Source organism: Melampsora larici-populina (genome assembly GCF_000204055.1).
Source record: "Melampsora larici-populina 98AG31 unplaced genomic scaffold MELLAscaffold_1, whole genome shotgun sequence".
Classification (NCBI taxonomy): domain Eukaryota; kingdom Fungi; phylum Basidiomycota; class Pucciniomycetes; order Pucciniales; family Melampsoraceae; genus Melampsora; species Melampsora laricis-populina.
Window position 1 is genome coordinate 1,887,945 of NW_006768765.1, and position 15,902 is coordinate 1,903,846.

The following is a 15,902-nucleotide window of genomic DNA, read 5'->3' on the forward strand; positions in this document are numbered from 1 at the left end:
AAGAAGTTTGCCCAAGGAGAGGCCGAGACGGCAGCGTCAGCTAAACACCGGCGCATTAATCGGCGCACATAGGAAAATTTCAGGTATTGTTACAGGTGGGTTTTTGATGATTTTCAGCCTTTATTGTTAGTAAATTAACCAATATCTGCGTGTAAAATACAAAAAAATACCCATCATGACGCCCCAGCATCTAGGAACAAGGTGCATATTTTTTCAGATTTTTAGCTCTCTTCCTGGTGCCTCAGGACTTTTCTATGTCAGTAGTTTTCTTTACCACCCGGTAAAGATTACATTTGGTGTAGTGTTCCTCAATGGCACATATAACACGAACCGCAGTAGTACCTTACTATGAACATATAGAGAATCTAGGTCTCAAAGAAGAAGGCCTTATATATCGTTTGAAGGCAATCAAGCTTAAAGATAAGTGTAACTTTTACGATCAATATGTGGATCTGGACAGACTAGAAGATCGTATTGGATTCAAGTCCTATCAATTGATTAAGGAAGCAACGAAAGAAGAAGACTGGATTGTGCGATGGATTTATCTTTATCACCGAGAAATATCAGGGTGGTATCATCTCAAATTTCATCATTCTTGGAAGGACATGGACTCACAAGGACGAGCGCATTGTTTTGAGCGTGCTCAAAACCAATAGATACGTTCAAATGGCTCTGAAACGCTTCAAACGCGATCTTTTCTTTAAAATGGATGGAGGTGGCCGCTTAGAGATAGACCCTTTGATTGAAACTTGGCACCAACAATCATTAGGCATGAAGGTAATTCGATTTTTGAGTTATGTATATATAGAAAGTTGCTTATTCCTTCGTTGCTTTGAATTTTGAGGTTGCGCGAATATGTGTTATGCAATCATCAGGCTCCCGCTACGAAGATGAGTCTAGGTGGAAAATTGTTGAGGAGGAAACCGCTACAAGCCACCGATTTATATGCGAGGATAACTATTACAATGTCCCAGCAAGACGGGGACTCTGGAGTGACCTGATATACGCATTTCATCATTACACTTATGATTTCAGCGCGGGCCAAACATTGATATCGAATCTTGACTGTGATCGGCATGGAAACATCAGTAATGTGGTATGCTTTGATAAAAAGTTAGTTACTCTTGATTGTTTATGGCATGGATTGAATAGATCTGATTCAATGATACGTGTTAGGAGTACTCCTTACCACAGCCGCAATGATCCAAACATGCCCGATAAGATAAAACACGCATTCAAACAATTTATTCAACAACATGAGTGTAATGATATGTGTGATGTTCTTGGGAATGTACTGTTAGGCAAATATAAGGCAACTGACAACAATTAATTGTTTACTTGTTTTTATGTTTTTTTTATGTTTTTGTTTTTCTCTCATTATGGGTGCTTTTTGTTAAGTGCGAAGAAGGAAAGTGACAACAATTAATTGTTTAATTTAATTGTTTTAATTCAATACGTTTGTTTTTATTTTTCCAAATAATTAACGCTCTTGAGTTCCCTCACACTACAAAAAATTTCATCTTTTCTCATGAGATGAGAAAATCCCAAATGACACAGAAAATTTGATCATGGTTTTCTTTTCTCACTTTGGTTAAATTTCTTGGATAGATATGTGTGTTAGACTCAGTGCCCGTCTTGCATGGAACCCCAAAATCATCAAGGAAAAAATTCTTCTGTTGTCGCAGTGTATCTTATCAAAAAAACAGATTCGTAAAAGTGGCTCACCGTTCAATTGCCAAGTCATCTTAATTAAGAAACTCTAATTACGAAGGCTTCTCTTTTTATACGATGCCCCCCTCCTTCCCTCACAACTTGCCGATCGGTGGGCTTGCGTTTTTGTAAAACCAATCTCTCTTTTCCAGCTATTTCTATATAACTCTCTCCATTTCTTTTTTTGACTCTTTTTGAAGCCAGAGACCGTTACACATTTCTTTGATAAACACCCTTTCTCACTTCTATCTAAATTTCTATCATTTCCTACCTAAAATCTCCCAACACTTCATACCTAGCATGTTGCATCCAGCCTCCGATTCAAACGTGCTTGATCCAAGTTCACCTGGTGTTGGAAAGCAGATGATGCTTGATTGGCTACACATAAACCATCCCATGACACCGATTGATGGTCAGCTAACTAAATCAAAGATTGCCGAGATTGTCCGGAAAGTGCAGCCTGAGTGTTTGTAGATCTCATTTCCGCCTAGTGATCTTCTCGAACAGAATGTTAATTGTTGTTTTAAATTATCTAATCTTGAACATATCAAGTCTTTCCAGATCCTACTAGTTCATCGCCAGCCCAAAGATTCGACAGAAGCGGCACATCTAGCACCATAAACCCAAAGGAAGTGAAAGAAGAGACTCCTACCGCTTCCACGTCACATCCTTCCTCTGTTTCTACTCTCTCTAAGATCGCCAAAACGGACCCGGACACCCATCTAACATCATCATCGATTGCTCGTCTGGGAAAGCGATCGGTATCAAATGAGACCGACAAAAAAATCAACAAGCGATCTGCAACTGGTACTGTATCTGAATTTAGAATTAATACTCTCGAGACTTCACACTGACATTATATCATCATGATGGTGTATCCTACAACAATAGCCTCCCGTTGTATCACAAGTGTGACTCCCAAATCAAGCAAGGTAAGCAATCATTGTTCCCTGCTTTAATTACTACAGTCAAGCTATGCTAATTCCAAATTGAAGACCTCACAACGACCGAAATCGACAAAGCACACAAGGCCAGATGCTGTTGAAGATTTAGATAACGAAGGGAGACTTGAAAAGTCTGAATCGACCACCCAATTTATCAGTGCACATCACCTTGGACCAGAAGTTGGGAAATCGTTTATGAGTCCTGATCTAGTCTCCTTTCAGCACAATGGGCCAACATCTCGACGTATTCCACCAAAATCAACCTGTCTGAAGACACAAACCAGCAATCTGGTTGATTTGAACCCGGAAAGTGCCGTCATTCCAAGTGTTACAAAGGTAAAAGTCCATCCCGACTTGATTGAATTTTCGGACCTTGATCTCTTTGAGACCGAGAATCATGGTGAGTTATTGTGTTTGAATCTCTCACCAAGTACTGCGTCTGACCTCTCCCTTGAAAAATCAGAGCCGGACCGTGTCATACCTTCAATTATCAACAATGAAACACCAAAGTCGGGTGTGAATGTTTTCCAGATGGAGCAACTTCGCAATGATAAAAGTAAGTGATTTGTGCCTATCCTTTCCTACATATGCTTTGCAAATGTTGATAGAGATCCATTTAGTCCTAGCTCTTGAAGAATCTCTATCAAGATTGACAAGCAAGGTTGAAATGGCCGAAAAGGAAGCTATTGATCATACATTAGCCATTAAAAATGCACGTCAACAAGGTATGAGTAATACTAATTGTTGTTTTTTCACCACACTTGAAAAGCTGACCCAAACTGCAGATGATCTTCTTCAGGAATTAAAAGCACGTGTGGCACTCCTTGAAAAGAAGACCGGGACAATTGATCAACTTAAAGGTAAAATTGCCAGTATTGAGCAAAAATTCACACAGATGAAGGAGAATTTAGATGAAGCTTTGTCAGAACTTCAAAAACAGGAAGAGATAATTACCAAGATGATGGGCTTACCAGATTCTGAATATTCCAGCTCCGAGTAAATTGGTACTTCTAGTACTACTTGTCATTTTATGAATCTATCACTAAGTCTCTTTTGGAAATATTTTGTTTTTTAAAAATAATTATTTTACATGAACGTATTTTATCTCCATTATATCACCTCTACTCAATGAAATCTCAAACGTTGTAACAAGCGGAAAATCACCCAATCAAAGAGCATACATATACTCATGGACATCAAGTCATATCTGATCATCCATCCAGATATGAAAGCAAGTTTATAGTGTCAATCTTAATTATTGGACTGAATTCCAAACCACTCCGACGGTGCCACCGACATAATTTTTCCATATTATAATTTCTTTGGTATTATGGTAGCTGATGTTAAGGAAGCGGGGACGGAAGAACAAGCGATTTGAAGGGACTTTTTATTGGTTTGGCATACATGTTGGTTGATTTAATGTTATATAATATTTGACTCATCAAATCACATAGTTATCTTGGGATTTGTGCTTGGGTATGTACTCCAACGATTGGGCAAGTAGAAATATAAATTGTTATAGATGGTTGTTCTACTTCTGGATCATCTTTTACGATGAATAGAGCCATTCAAGACTGAACATCTGAATCTGAACTTGCAAATCAGGTGTTAGTACAAAGAGGAGATACCTTTCTAACTCTGAGCCGATGACACTGTCATGACATCCTTTCTTGATGACTTTTCTATTCTCAGGGTGTATCGTGAGGGGGAAGGTAATTAAACCAAATCAAACAAAAGCATTTTGATTGGCCAGTCATGGCAACCATTTCATGTAAGGATCTCTCGGTGTTAGTTGGCTTCATCTTCTTTGTCTTTTAATCAGCTCACACTTTGCGTTTTTGATCAGATACATCATTCCACGTCTTTGAAAAACTCGATGTCCCAACCGTGTTGTTTTTACACATCCGTTTTCATCACTGGCTAAGCTCTTCTAAATTGCAAACTTTTTTGTTTTCAAGAGACTGATTATCATTTCAAACTTCTTTGCTTTTTGAAACATCATTATCATCTCAGACTTCTTCAAAATACTCACTGTTCCTAACTTTTCTGTTTTTTGAAAATTGTCATTGTTATCATTTTTTTTCGTTTTTGAAAACTATCATCTCAAGGTTTCGATTCATGAAACTCATCATTTGAAGCTTCCTGCCTTTTAAAAGCTATCATTTAGTCAAACTTTTAGTTCTTTATCAACACTTACAATCATTTCAAATTATTCAAATTGCAAAACTTATCATCTTGGACATTATCTTTTGAGCCGATCAGGAATCATGGTCAAAAAGCGGGTTCCTCAGTCTTCAACTCAGCAGATCGAAGTGTTTTCAAAAAAACGAAAGAAAGAAGAATCCGTCCCAGAAACCAGTAAGCCAAGTCTGAGTACTTCTACAGAACAACTTACAATATGACTTCTAACGTATCCTTTTATTCAAGCCCAAACTGGAGACCGCCCAAGCGCTATACAGGAATCTTTAGAGGCTGCTGGAGTAACTGTTGGACGTAAAACTCAGCGCGATCGCTTGCTTGGATTACTTTCGCGGCACGTTATCAAGAAGATGCCTCGAATGTCTGGAAGGCTAGTTCCAGACATCACGCGAAAACGCAGTGACAAGAACACCCCATTTGAAGAGATACCTGATGTCGAAATTCCCAGTCAGCCATCCGGTGATGGTCCGAATTTTTCTCTATTTGCGAATTCCGACCTTGTGGAGATGATTCGTGGAGTGGGAGTCGATGCCGCGGACTTTGATCGCACAAACCTCATCAAAACTTGCAAGACGTACAGCGAATTGAGTGAGCTTATTAAATTGTCCTAAACAATTGGATTGAAATCTGACATAACTATGACCATGATTGAGTTGTCATACCGGACCGCCTACAAAAATTCATCTTTGAAAATTCAACACCATCGGAGCCCAAAGAAAGTCAGTACCTTGAAATTGTGTTTAATATATGGGACTGTGTTCTTACAACTTCAACTGCTTCTTCAGAATCGAGCCGGGATAATTCCCAACAACCTGCCGCAGGACCATCTGTACCATCGGTTCAAAGTCTCAAGACTACTCGCTCAAATAAGACTCGAGTGCGCTTGACCAAAAGACGATCACCAAAACCCAAAAAATATTCAGGAAAGGGTAAACTCAAAGCATCTGAAAGCGATGACTACGATCCATCTATCTCTGATTCCAACAACTCGAATACATCAGACCCCGATTCCAGTCAAGCTAGCGATGAGGAAATTATCTCACGCAAAACTTCCAAGCCCAAAGGCACAAAGAGTAGCAAAAGCAACTTTACATCTGGCAAGGAAGACCCGGGGCCTACATCGCAAGATGAATCGGAATGCTTGAATCCTGAAAACCCATCAAAGAACGAGTCCGATAAGCTGGAAACTGGCAGTGCAGAGTGGCTTCTTCAGAAGATCTGTGAGTATAGTTTTGTATCCTTGTATTTGGGTTTTCTTGAGCCGCGGTGTGATCGCTGATGTTCATTATCATGTAGATAAGCTTGAAGCTCACAATGCAAGGACCGATAGGAGACTTGAAGCGATGTCAGAACGATTTGAAATGATGACAGACGTGATCAACAAACAAATTGGAACACGCTCACCAAAGACCAGTGGTACTAAGCCACGTGGTGGGGAAACATCGGTCAGTTGTTTTTGTATATGCTCAGATTGGATTTGGAATTGAACGTTGGTTTTGCATCAGGCTCGGATTCGATTTCACATTGAAACAATGTTTGGACAGAAGGAGCATGAGAAGAATCTTCCAGACCCTGCAACTGAGACTGAACGGAGCACTTGGATGTGCGATATTGAACCTGCCAGTATCAATATCGATCAAGATGCTCCTCCCTCTCAAAACTCTCCTTTTCAGCCAGTTGATCCATGTTTCCCGTATCCAAATGGACCCGGGCATAAAGACTCCACTCCTCAGCAACTTTCGATCATTTGGAATATGATGCAAGCTGTCGGAGTCTCAAGCTTTCGTCCAGACTTTTCGGAACCGCCTCAATCGCAGCCCAACAAGTGGCTATGGGATCTTGCGTTGAAGATATTCATAAAACTGGTTGAATGTGGAGAGTACACTGGAGTGCCTCTCCAGAATGACAATCGTGACTTTATAAAGAAATGTCTTTATACTCATGCCTTGTCACTCAAAAAGCGGTAAGTCTGAAGATGATATCTTATTCACAATCATGAATAGTCCTGTTGATAGACTTATCTTAATGGCATCTTATAGTTATCAGAACGAAAATTGGGAGGAGGAGCGCAGGAAAACAACAAATAATGAAGTTCGGAGAACTGCTAGGTTAAGATATGTAAGTACTATTTTCAAACATACACAATCAATGGCAAACTTATTTCATTGGATGTTCTGAATATTAGCTGCGACGCCTGCGTGAAAAAATTGTACTTACTCATCAAGCACTATGGCCACTGTCAAAAATTATCACGGTGGCATGTAGCGATGATGAGACAGATTATGAGCCGACAAGCTCTACTGAAGCCCAGCAGGGGCCAGGTAGACCCTGTCGTGTTCGAAATCTCGAATGGCGTAGCAAAGAGCTGGAACATATCTGCATATTACTTGATGGTTCCAAGGTAAAAAATGACTCCAGCACACCAGGTAAAAACAAGTCACCAAAACAAAGTGGCCGTCCTAACAGGCCGCGGTCGCGTGGCGAAGACAGGCCAGTAACCCACACCTCAGTTCCACCAGGACTTCCTATTGATTGCTACTCCAAGCGATGGCTACAGAGTCTTTCTCCTCTTGAGAGGAGCGAGCTGGGAATCAGTTCCAAAGCTATCCTGAAAGATCTACTTCCAATTGTAGAAAGGCTTTAAACAGGACTCAAATGTTTGTCATGCAAGTTTTCTATAATTTCATTTTTCTTCTCTATCATGTATTTATCTCTTTCATTTCATATTTCATCTATATTATGTATTGATTTTTTGAGATATTTAGCACTGGAATGCAGGACATCTCCCTCATCGTATCATTGAAACTAGAGCCACAGTAGACATATTGAGATTCTTATTCAACTCTCTGGGCTTATACATTAGCCATGAACAATGAGCTATGATCTCATTTAGCCTAACTATTCTATCTTCGGGTGCATCCCATACTCGTAAATGCATATTCATATCTGGCATCTTGACTCGTGCAAAAGGGTTGCTTGATAATGATGGTACTGACTTGAAACACTGAATTTGGAGCCAAGTATCAATTATATTTTCACCAAACATTGGAGACCGACGGTGTTCAAATATTTTCGATATACGTCCAAAACAATCAGAAGTGTCTGATCTTGATCGGAAGACAACAAAGCTGTCATTCATATTACTTTCGAAATTCGAGTAGGTGACTCCACAATGTTCAACTCGCTTGTGAAAACAAGCTCGGGCAGGAACAGGTGCATAACCAAGTGCATCATCAGACGATAAAGTAGCCCATGCCTTAGGAGCCAACCATGTACAGTTATCACACTTATCATCATTCAGACGCCGAATCAAGAGTGCTAGATTGTGTTCACTCAGTGGTTCAAGCCGAGAATTGGACATGCGCCTGGGCTTTGGATTCTGTGGCTCATAAAATGATTTCAAATGCGGAATGTAGGGTCGAAGTTCCTCTGGGAGTTTCTGCTCATCTTGAAGGAGAGCAGAGAGATTCCCCGCGCGACAGAAGTTTTTAACAAAGGTGATTTCGAGCTGCCCTGCAATATTATACAAATATCTCACTTTAGCTAAGAATAGTGTGTAGTATAACTTTAATGACAACAGAAACTTACCGATATGATTATTATGACAGGCTTTCAAAACATTTCCCATCAGACGTTCATAAGGAAACGACCACCAAGCTCGCACTGAGCCAAACTTCTCAAGACAGTCAGCCAAATGAATGGCCATATGGTGGTTTGGTGTCAGGGTGCAATGCTGAAAAAGTATAACCGAGCTTTCCAAGTATTCTCGAATATGATAACGGTATTTCTGAATGTGACCAGCTGTAATTTCTCGTTTGAGAGCTAGGTTGACTAAGGATACTAGGTGGCAAAAGTTTTGCAGCAAAGAAGTCTTGACTTGATCGTGACCAGACCATTTTGGAATCAATACCAAGGGTAATTGAATGGAGAATAAATTTCTCCACTCGTCAGCTTTAAGTTTACCAAAGGAAGCCTTTCCAAGAACTGGGATTGCTCTCTTTATCCAGGTCGGAATATGAATTCTTGGTAGGAATGAGTTGATGTGTTGTAACATGGTTGCGTCAAATATTATCTCGTCAAGAGGTGGAGAAACCCACTCGCCAACCCATCCATCATTATCCAAAGGATCAAACTCAGCATCACTTGTATCTGTACTATCATCAAAAGAGTGGTCTATCACATTATCACCCTCCACAGATTTCTCCTCTGTCGGCAAGCTGCGATTCTTGGGGATTTTTTTGGAGTGTTCTGTTAGTAGATCTAGCAGCTCATTTGTGCTGATCCCGGGAACCTTGTCTTCTTCACTAGTAATTTCTGCCATCGCCCAAAATCTTCTACAATGCGACATGAACAGACCAAGCAAAAGATTATGCATTGAATCCACCACATGAGATTCAATGATGTCCCAGTACTCTAACTCAATTAAGACAGAGTATCGCACTCCATGAGTCTTGAAGATTTTTTTCCGTTCCGAGACAGTTTTAGCATCCCGAGCTTGTTGGGCCCATAATTTGTGTTGAGCACAAGTTCGTAATGGCCATGATGTGGTGTCAAAGTTATTGATTTCACTTTTCTTAAGAAGACAGTACGAGCAAAAATAGGTTGCTGTTGCACTCGGGAAACCAAGAGAGCGCCTCAGAGCAGGGATGTCGGCGATGAAAGGCAGTAATGCGGCCCTGATCAGGCGTCCCTGTTTGTAGAGATGAGTTTGAGATAGTAAAAGTCCGGGATTCCATAGAGTTTGTAGTTGAGTCACAATTGGCCTCAGCACCCAGTTCATCTGTTCCAGTGAAGGTTCGCGTGGTCCTGGAACAACTCCAGCAATGAATATATTCTCAGGCCGATATCGTATTTCAAATGGGAGTGTGAGGCAAACAAGAACGATAAAAGTGATAGATGTGTGATGACCACTTTGTTTATTTCCAAACGGATTAATACCATCCACAAACATTCCAAAAACCAAATTTCCACTGGTTTTTGTGAACTGTTTTCCATCTGGGCCTCGAAATTCTTTCCATATTTTTGAATGGTGAATATCGCTGATCTCGGAAGCAGAGTCGAATGGTTTTGATGATTCCTCTAGGGATTTATCAAGGTACTGCTCAATCATTGGACGCGACAACAAGCGTGATATCCAATCAGAGAGATTTTGAAAAGCGTACTGCCGCACAGGTCTCTCGCTTCCTCTTGAGAATTTGATTAGAGGTTCACCGCAAGTTGTTTCGGTAAAGTCATGATCAGGATTCGTGGTTAGAGTTGGATTTGCCGCAAGATTAGGATCGTTTTCATCAATAGGCCCACCCGGAATCTTAGATATTTTATGATTACATCGCATTGGTGTGTTGGTAGGTGAATGCAAAGCAAAGCATGCTCGGCAGCAGTTCATATATATCAGGTCAGGATCAATCTCAAGCCAGCCAATAGCAGTACTAATCCCCTTTGGTATTTTACGTAGAGCAACAGTCTCGGCTGGAAGAAGGACGCGAGCAGTCGGTGAGAGGCATGGTACAAGTCCAAGAGTCCAAGATAATTCAATCGTGATTCGCTGGACGTCAAGTAACCAGGCAGCTGTAGTATTTGATGAATGATCATATATGTTCATTATTACTGATGTCAGAACAGCGTGCAGAGCCAAAGCCGGGACTTTTGTGAGCGTAAAGTTGTAAAATCGGCCTGCAAAGGAAAATCAATTAGTATATGGAGAACTTCGGACATGAAAGTAGGAAAAAGAAAAGACTTACTACAATCATGCGTTTTGACGCCTTCAGATTTGGCGATAACAGCTGCAGGACAAGTTCTTGATGGCATCTCTTCTGCATCCTCCAATGTTGCGGAAGGATTGGAGTTTGAGAGTTGAGGTCGGTGATTTGGGTTCGATCGATCTCCAGATTCAAGCAGTGGGTTTTCCACCACCAGAGGTTGTTGATGTGGATCTGATGATCTGTTTACATTCAGGCGATCACTAGACAGTCTTCTAGGTGATGATTGTAAAGAGATCTGTGCAAGTGATGTGATCAAATCATTCTGATCTGAACCACTGCTAGGCTGAAGCAAAGGGCCTTCGATATTGAGGCTTGTTGATGAGGCCAAAGACTCTTGAGCCTGGTTACGAAGTTCAGCACGTTGATGAGCCTCGTACGCTTCCCGAGTAAGTTCAACTCCGGGTTGCTGTTCTCCATACGCATCCAAATACACGCTCGAACTGCATTGGAAAGCTTTGCAGCAGCAAACGATACGCCGGACACGCCCAGCCTGCTTTTGGCGAGGAGCCATTCCCTCAAAACAAAGCACACAGTATAGATGTTGGATTGTTAACAGATAGTTGAAGGACCAAGAATAAGATAAGAGAGAAGAACTTTGGTGGCAATAAAACAAGGTGTAGGTCTGGAGAGCGACAATGGTATGTAGTCCGAGAAGGGAATCACAGCAAGTCTGCCACCTCCGTTATTCAAATACAAGTACAAAGTTTCACTCGCAACACAATCCACAAAAAGCTACACCATAAGCCTATATATTACATAGAAATAGATTCCTACTAGAACATTCTTCTGTTTAGGCTGAAACATGAATTCTGATGGTTTATTTAAACAAGGATCGCCATGGAGAACAAAAGCTAGTGTTTCAGAGATTGGTTACGTGAAACATCTTCTTGAAAAATTTAATGGGTTGATTGATAGTCTGTGTTGCAAGGAAAGTAGGTTAAAAATTTGTCACAGATTTTGTTGACAGATGACGTAACGTACGAAGTCACTCTTGCATAGCTGATGGCATCATGTCTGAAACTTGAGAATAATGATATCCCAAGATAACACGTCCTTCGGGAACATCTTCGTCACAGACAAATCTTATGTACAAGTCAACCAGAACCGGATGCACCAGGCCAACAGAGTGAATAAATATGTATGGAGCATGACATTGGAGTGAAAATCGTAAGAATTCGATTGTCCCTTTTTGAGCCTTCTCAGCCGCGAGGATCTTGGGCTTGCAACTGAACTCCTTGTTAATAGGTAGGACTAGATCAGGATCGACGTAAGCCTTGTAGAGTACCAGGATTTGATCGATTCGGGCGTCTTGGCGAATTGTAACACCTCGGCGACGGCTATGGATAGCGTCACATAACATTCCACGGGTGGTATGACGACTGAGCGGATCGAAATCAATATCGGGTTTGAGAGTTTCAGACGGCGTCGGAACCGATGTTCTAATAAGAAATGGCTCAAGAAGTGGTCGCAAGTCGGTCATAAAGTCTTTAGTCAGCTTGGCCTTGTTATGAGTCGGACGAGAACTTGTTTCGGGATTGAAGTGAACCAAGACCCTGTAGTAAGCTAAGTTCTTTATTCCTGAAGCAATTGATTCAAAGTCGGATTCGAGAAACACATGGAGATCTTTAGGTAAGGCTTGTATTTTAGGCCACAACGGATGATTGAAAAGGTTTGAGAAGCTTGATTGAGGATTTTGACTTGTGCTGGGATCTTTGGCGGTTTGGGTTGAGTTTGGGGTAGGGCTAGCTGGGTCCTTCATCTTTGGCCCATTATCAGTGAACATCGCAGCCCCAGGAGACTTGATCGACCCTTTGCGGCTTTTGCTTTTCGTCATATCTGAGGAAAAGAATACAAACAATTAGATCAACAGCTTATAATCGGAAAAATACCAAAGACAACTTGTTCGAAGGTATTGATCTTGTATCAGTGATGAATGTAACGGTTTACCTTTGTGATATTCCGAATTAGATATCTGATATACGAAAAGAGCAGGTAGTGGTGATTTATCAAAGACAGATGTATTTTTTGAGTCAGTGATTGCTTCAGTTCACGCACGTTGTGCTTTTCTATGATGTGGCGGGATCGATTGCTTGAATATCATTATACAGGAGATCATAGAAACACATACGTATTTTTCCTGTTGTTATATCACAGTGAACCGTTGAAAGGTTGAGTTGGGGTGTGATGGTAAGAGTGCAGAATCAACAAGTTGCCCGTTTTCCAGACTTCAAGTGATAGTCATGACAATACCTTCACGATCCCTAGTGCTCGAGTTGGGAAATAATAAAGGAAGGAATTTATATCCATCTTAATTCAAGACAACCGATTGATTGAGATGACTTTATAAGTATATTATCGAATGTTCATAAACAATTCCATGCATGCAAGTGATGCATGAGTGGGGCAAGCAATGAGATTAGGAATGAGATTAGGAAAGGGTAAGAAGGTGGCTACAGATCAACATTGAGGGAAATTAACGATGCCCTTTGACCTCTGAAATCACCTCTGCATCTTGTTTTTGTTCTTATAATGATAACCGATACCAATCTCGCTCAGGCCAAACCATAGTGATTTCCTGTCTCCGTTTTGTTTGATTATCACCTATATTCAAGTTAGTCCGTAATATTTCACTCAGTTTCCAGTTTAATTTTTCTCTATCCTGACTATTCTTTAAGGCAAGTTGCCACGATGTTCCCAACTTTCATGATCTATGGTCAATCACAGACAAGTGTCATGCCTGAGCTACGAGCCATGGCCTTCCAAACTCGAACTCCAACCTCGGAACTTTCACAACAGACTTCACCAGAGCGCATCCGCTCATTCAATACGCATGTTGGAATGTACCTTGATTCGGGTTGCTACCATTTGGTCCCTCGGGCTATTGAACGACATATAGAAAGCTATCGATTTCTCAACACTCAAGAACTCGACTTGATTAAAGATCATCTTATCGGTTTAGAGGATCAGGTTCATGATACTATTTCTTATCTCTTTGAAGCTGAACGTGTAGTGGAATATGTTAAAATGGCATTGGGTTTGCCTGATCCCGAAGTTATCACCCACCATCGTATACTCAAGGAGCAACTAAAGCAAGCACGTGCGGAACGTAAAGAGTATATGCGCGCAGTCAAACATTACAATAGGGAGGTGGCAAGACTTGGAGCAATTCTTTCTAGGGAGAAGTGAGTAAACTTTTAATGAATCACAGCTTATCATGATAAACGTTCTCATCACAAATCACTTTACCTGTATTCTATCACATCATCTATGATCATCTCACTTTTTTGGACCTAGCAAACGCACTTGCGATTTTGAGGATGCTGTAGCTCAAGCGAATCCTGAACCCACCTCACCGGTTTCCGAATCTGCCGCACCACTCGCCTCAGATCTCGTCAGTCTTGTGATTCAATGAAATCTGAAGTTATACTATTTTGACCTTGTGATATCAATGTATCAAACTACTTGTCTTACAGTCATAAAACTCGTCAAATGATCAATTAGCAATGGTGTTGTTTGTGAGGATCTGAGAGCAAGCGTCTCAACTCTCTAAGTGATATGTGTGCGCAAAAGATCCTGTGCAGGATTGAGTAGCTTTACTTTTTGTATTTTTTTTCCGATCAAAGGAAATCTTTATTATACATTTAGATTACTTAGATCTGACTTAAGTACTAATCCTCACTAGCTAGGTTTCATATTGTTTTCTATAAAATACTAAACATAATGTTTGAATCATCATTTCAAATATTTCTAGTGGGTCATTATATATCTTGTCCTGCATACTATTTTTTGGTTTGTTTGTGGAGTCAATTGCAAATTTTGTAATCAAAATGTACTCTATATCTTAAGGTAAAATCCAGACGTACAAACATAGTAAAGTGAGAAAAGAAAAGTATGGACCAAATTTTCTATGTCACCGGACTTTTCTAATCTCATGAGAAAAGATGACATTTTTTGTAGTGTCAGGAGCGTCTTCCTCATATGTTTCCTCCACAACCGATCTGTTCTCGGGAGTGTCTTCGCAATATTTGCAGTAACCGGATTCCGAAAAGCCATGGTAGGCATAGCAGAAAGGGCGAGGCCGGCATGAAACAGAGTCATAGCTACCGCATTCTGATGGTGCCTCCTTCTCAAATTGAATCATTGAAGGCCCCATCTCGGACTTGAGGTAATCCATGACCGCCTCCACCTCCTCAGGTTCTGCGCTACAGAAGCGTCTGTCTGTAACAGAATGGAAAGTAGGTCAGGTACCAAACAGAGAATGAACATCAAAAGTACCAACCAGGTATGTTTTCCACTTGGGAATCTAAGTAAGCTTGACAGGCTTCCAGTTCCTCAGGGTCTGGACTGGCTGGATATGTTGGAAAGAAGAAGGAATCAGTAATTCATTGATAGAGAAAGAATTTGAACAAGAATTCCTTACCAGGGGTGTATTCCTCTTTGGAAGCTATGTATTCCTGATAAGCCTCCAGTCCATCGGGACCTGGGCTGGCTGGATGTGGTGACAACCATAATGAATTAGAAATGAAATAAATTGATAATTGGAGGAGGTGGAAATAAACAATAAGTGTTACCCTGTTTATCATTTTGCTTTATAGAATTCCCAGTGTTTGGTGGCATGGTGAATGTGAACAGATGGGGAATGTGGGCAATGTTTTGAGCGAGAGGAGGTCAAGACCGGCGCCTTCGACCTACCGCATTTATATGTTGAGGTTGTGGAAACTTCGAATGGAATAAGTTACTTTCTTTCGTTCGCATATCATGTTCTTTTTCAAATTGCCTTCCCTGGCCTGCTATCACTCCTTTTACACAGATATCATATAACACAAAAGGAATTATCCTAATCCATTTATATCGCGGTGATATCGATCACGTTCGATATCACCTCAGATTTACCTTTTGTATGTTGAGGTAAATGAACAAGCTTTTTTCGGTCACAAGAAGTCATGTTCCATTCAAAAGGGCTCATATTTCCTTTTAAAATATATCACATAAAAGAAATCTTCCAAACCCAATTACATTGCAATGAATCGATCTCGTTTCGAAATCACCTCAGATTTATCAGATTTACCTTACCTTTATAAATCTGAGGTCAAAGAGAAACATGTCATATTTTGAGAGTTCGAACACAACACGTTCGGTTGGAATATTGTTAGAATTGTGAAGGATCGGGGTTGAGTGTAGACGTTGTACGGAGAAGCTTGAGAGGTCAATATATGATGTCATCACAAAAGGGAGCTAATGCATTAGCGGTAATTGAATTATATGATGATGGGCTGGCTTAAAAGCC

General features: G+C 40.7%; 4 protein-coding genes across 4 annotated transcripts; 3 read left to right on the top strand and 1 right to left on the bottom strand.

Moving 5' to 3' along the window:
* Window positions 1–2,576: 2,576 nt before the first annotated feature.
* Window positions 2,577–3,654, top strand: MELLADRAFT_101206 (uncharacterized protein; the record flags this gene model as incomplete). Its single annotated transcript, XM_007403583.1, has 4 exons — window positions 2,577–2,642; window positions 2,679–3,054; window positions 3,118–3,210; window positions 3,263–3,654. 4 exons carry the CDS (start codon window positions 2,577–2,579, stop codon window positions 3,652–3,654), a joined length of 927 nt encoding a protein of 308 aa, XP_007403645.1.
* A 1,267-nt stretch (window positions 3,655–4,921) lies between these two features.
* Window positions 4,922–7,497, top strand: MELLADRAFT_86952 (uncharacterized protein; the record flags this gene model as incomplete). Its single annotated transcript, XM_007403584.1, has 8 exons — window positions 4,922–5,012; window positions 5,082–5,441; window positions 5,507–5,572; window positions 5,639–6,073; window positions 6,150–6,298; window positions 6,359–6,816; window positions 6,893–6,971; window positions 7,039–7,497. The coding sequence occupies 8 exons, from the start codon at window positions 4,922–4,924 to the stop codon at window positions 7,495–7,497; spliced, it is 2,097 nt and encodes a 698-aa protein (XP_007403646.1).
* Window positions 7,498–13,303: 5,806 nt separating this feature from the next.
* MELLADRAFT_101208 (uncharacterized protein) lies at window positions 13,304–14,027 on the top strand (the record flags this gene model as incomplete). Its single annotated transcript, XM_007403585.1, has 2 exons — window positions 13,304–13,797; window positions 13,910–14,027. 2 exons carry the CDS (start codon window positions 13,304–13,306, stop codon window positions 14,025–14,027), a joined length of 612 nt encoding a protein of 203 aa, XP_007403647.1.
* A 715-nt stretch (window positions 14,028–14,742) lies between these two features.
* Window positions 14,743–15,232, bottom strand: MELLADRAFT_86955 (uncharacterized protein; the record flags this gene model as incomplete). Its single annotated transcript, XM_007403953.1, has 4 exons — window positions 14,743–14,804; window positions 14,895–14,963; window positions 15,036–15,104; window positions 15,187–15,232. 4 exons carry the CDS (start codon window positions 15,230–15,232, stop codon window positions 14,743–14,745), a joined length of 246 nt encoding a protein of 81 aa, XP_007404015.1.
* Between the last annotated feature and the right edge of the window lie 670 nt (window positions 15,233–15,902).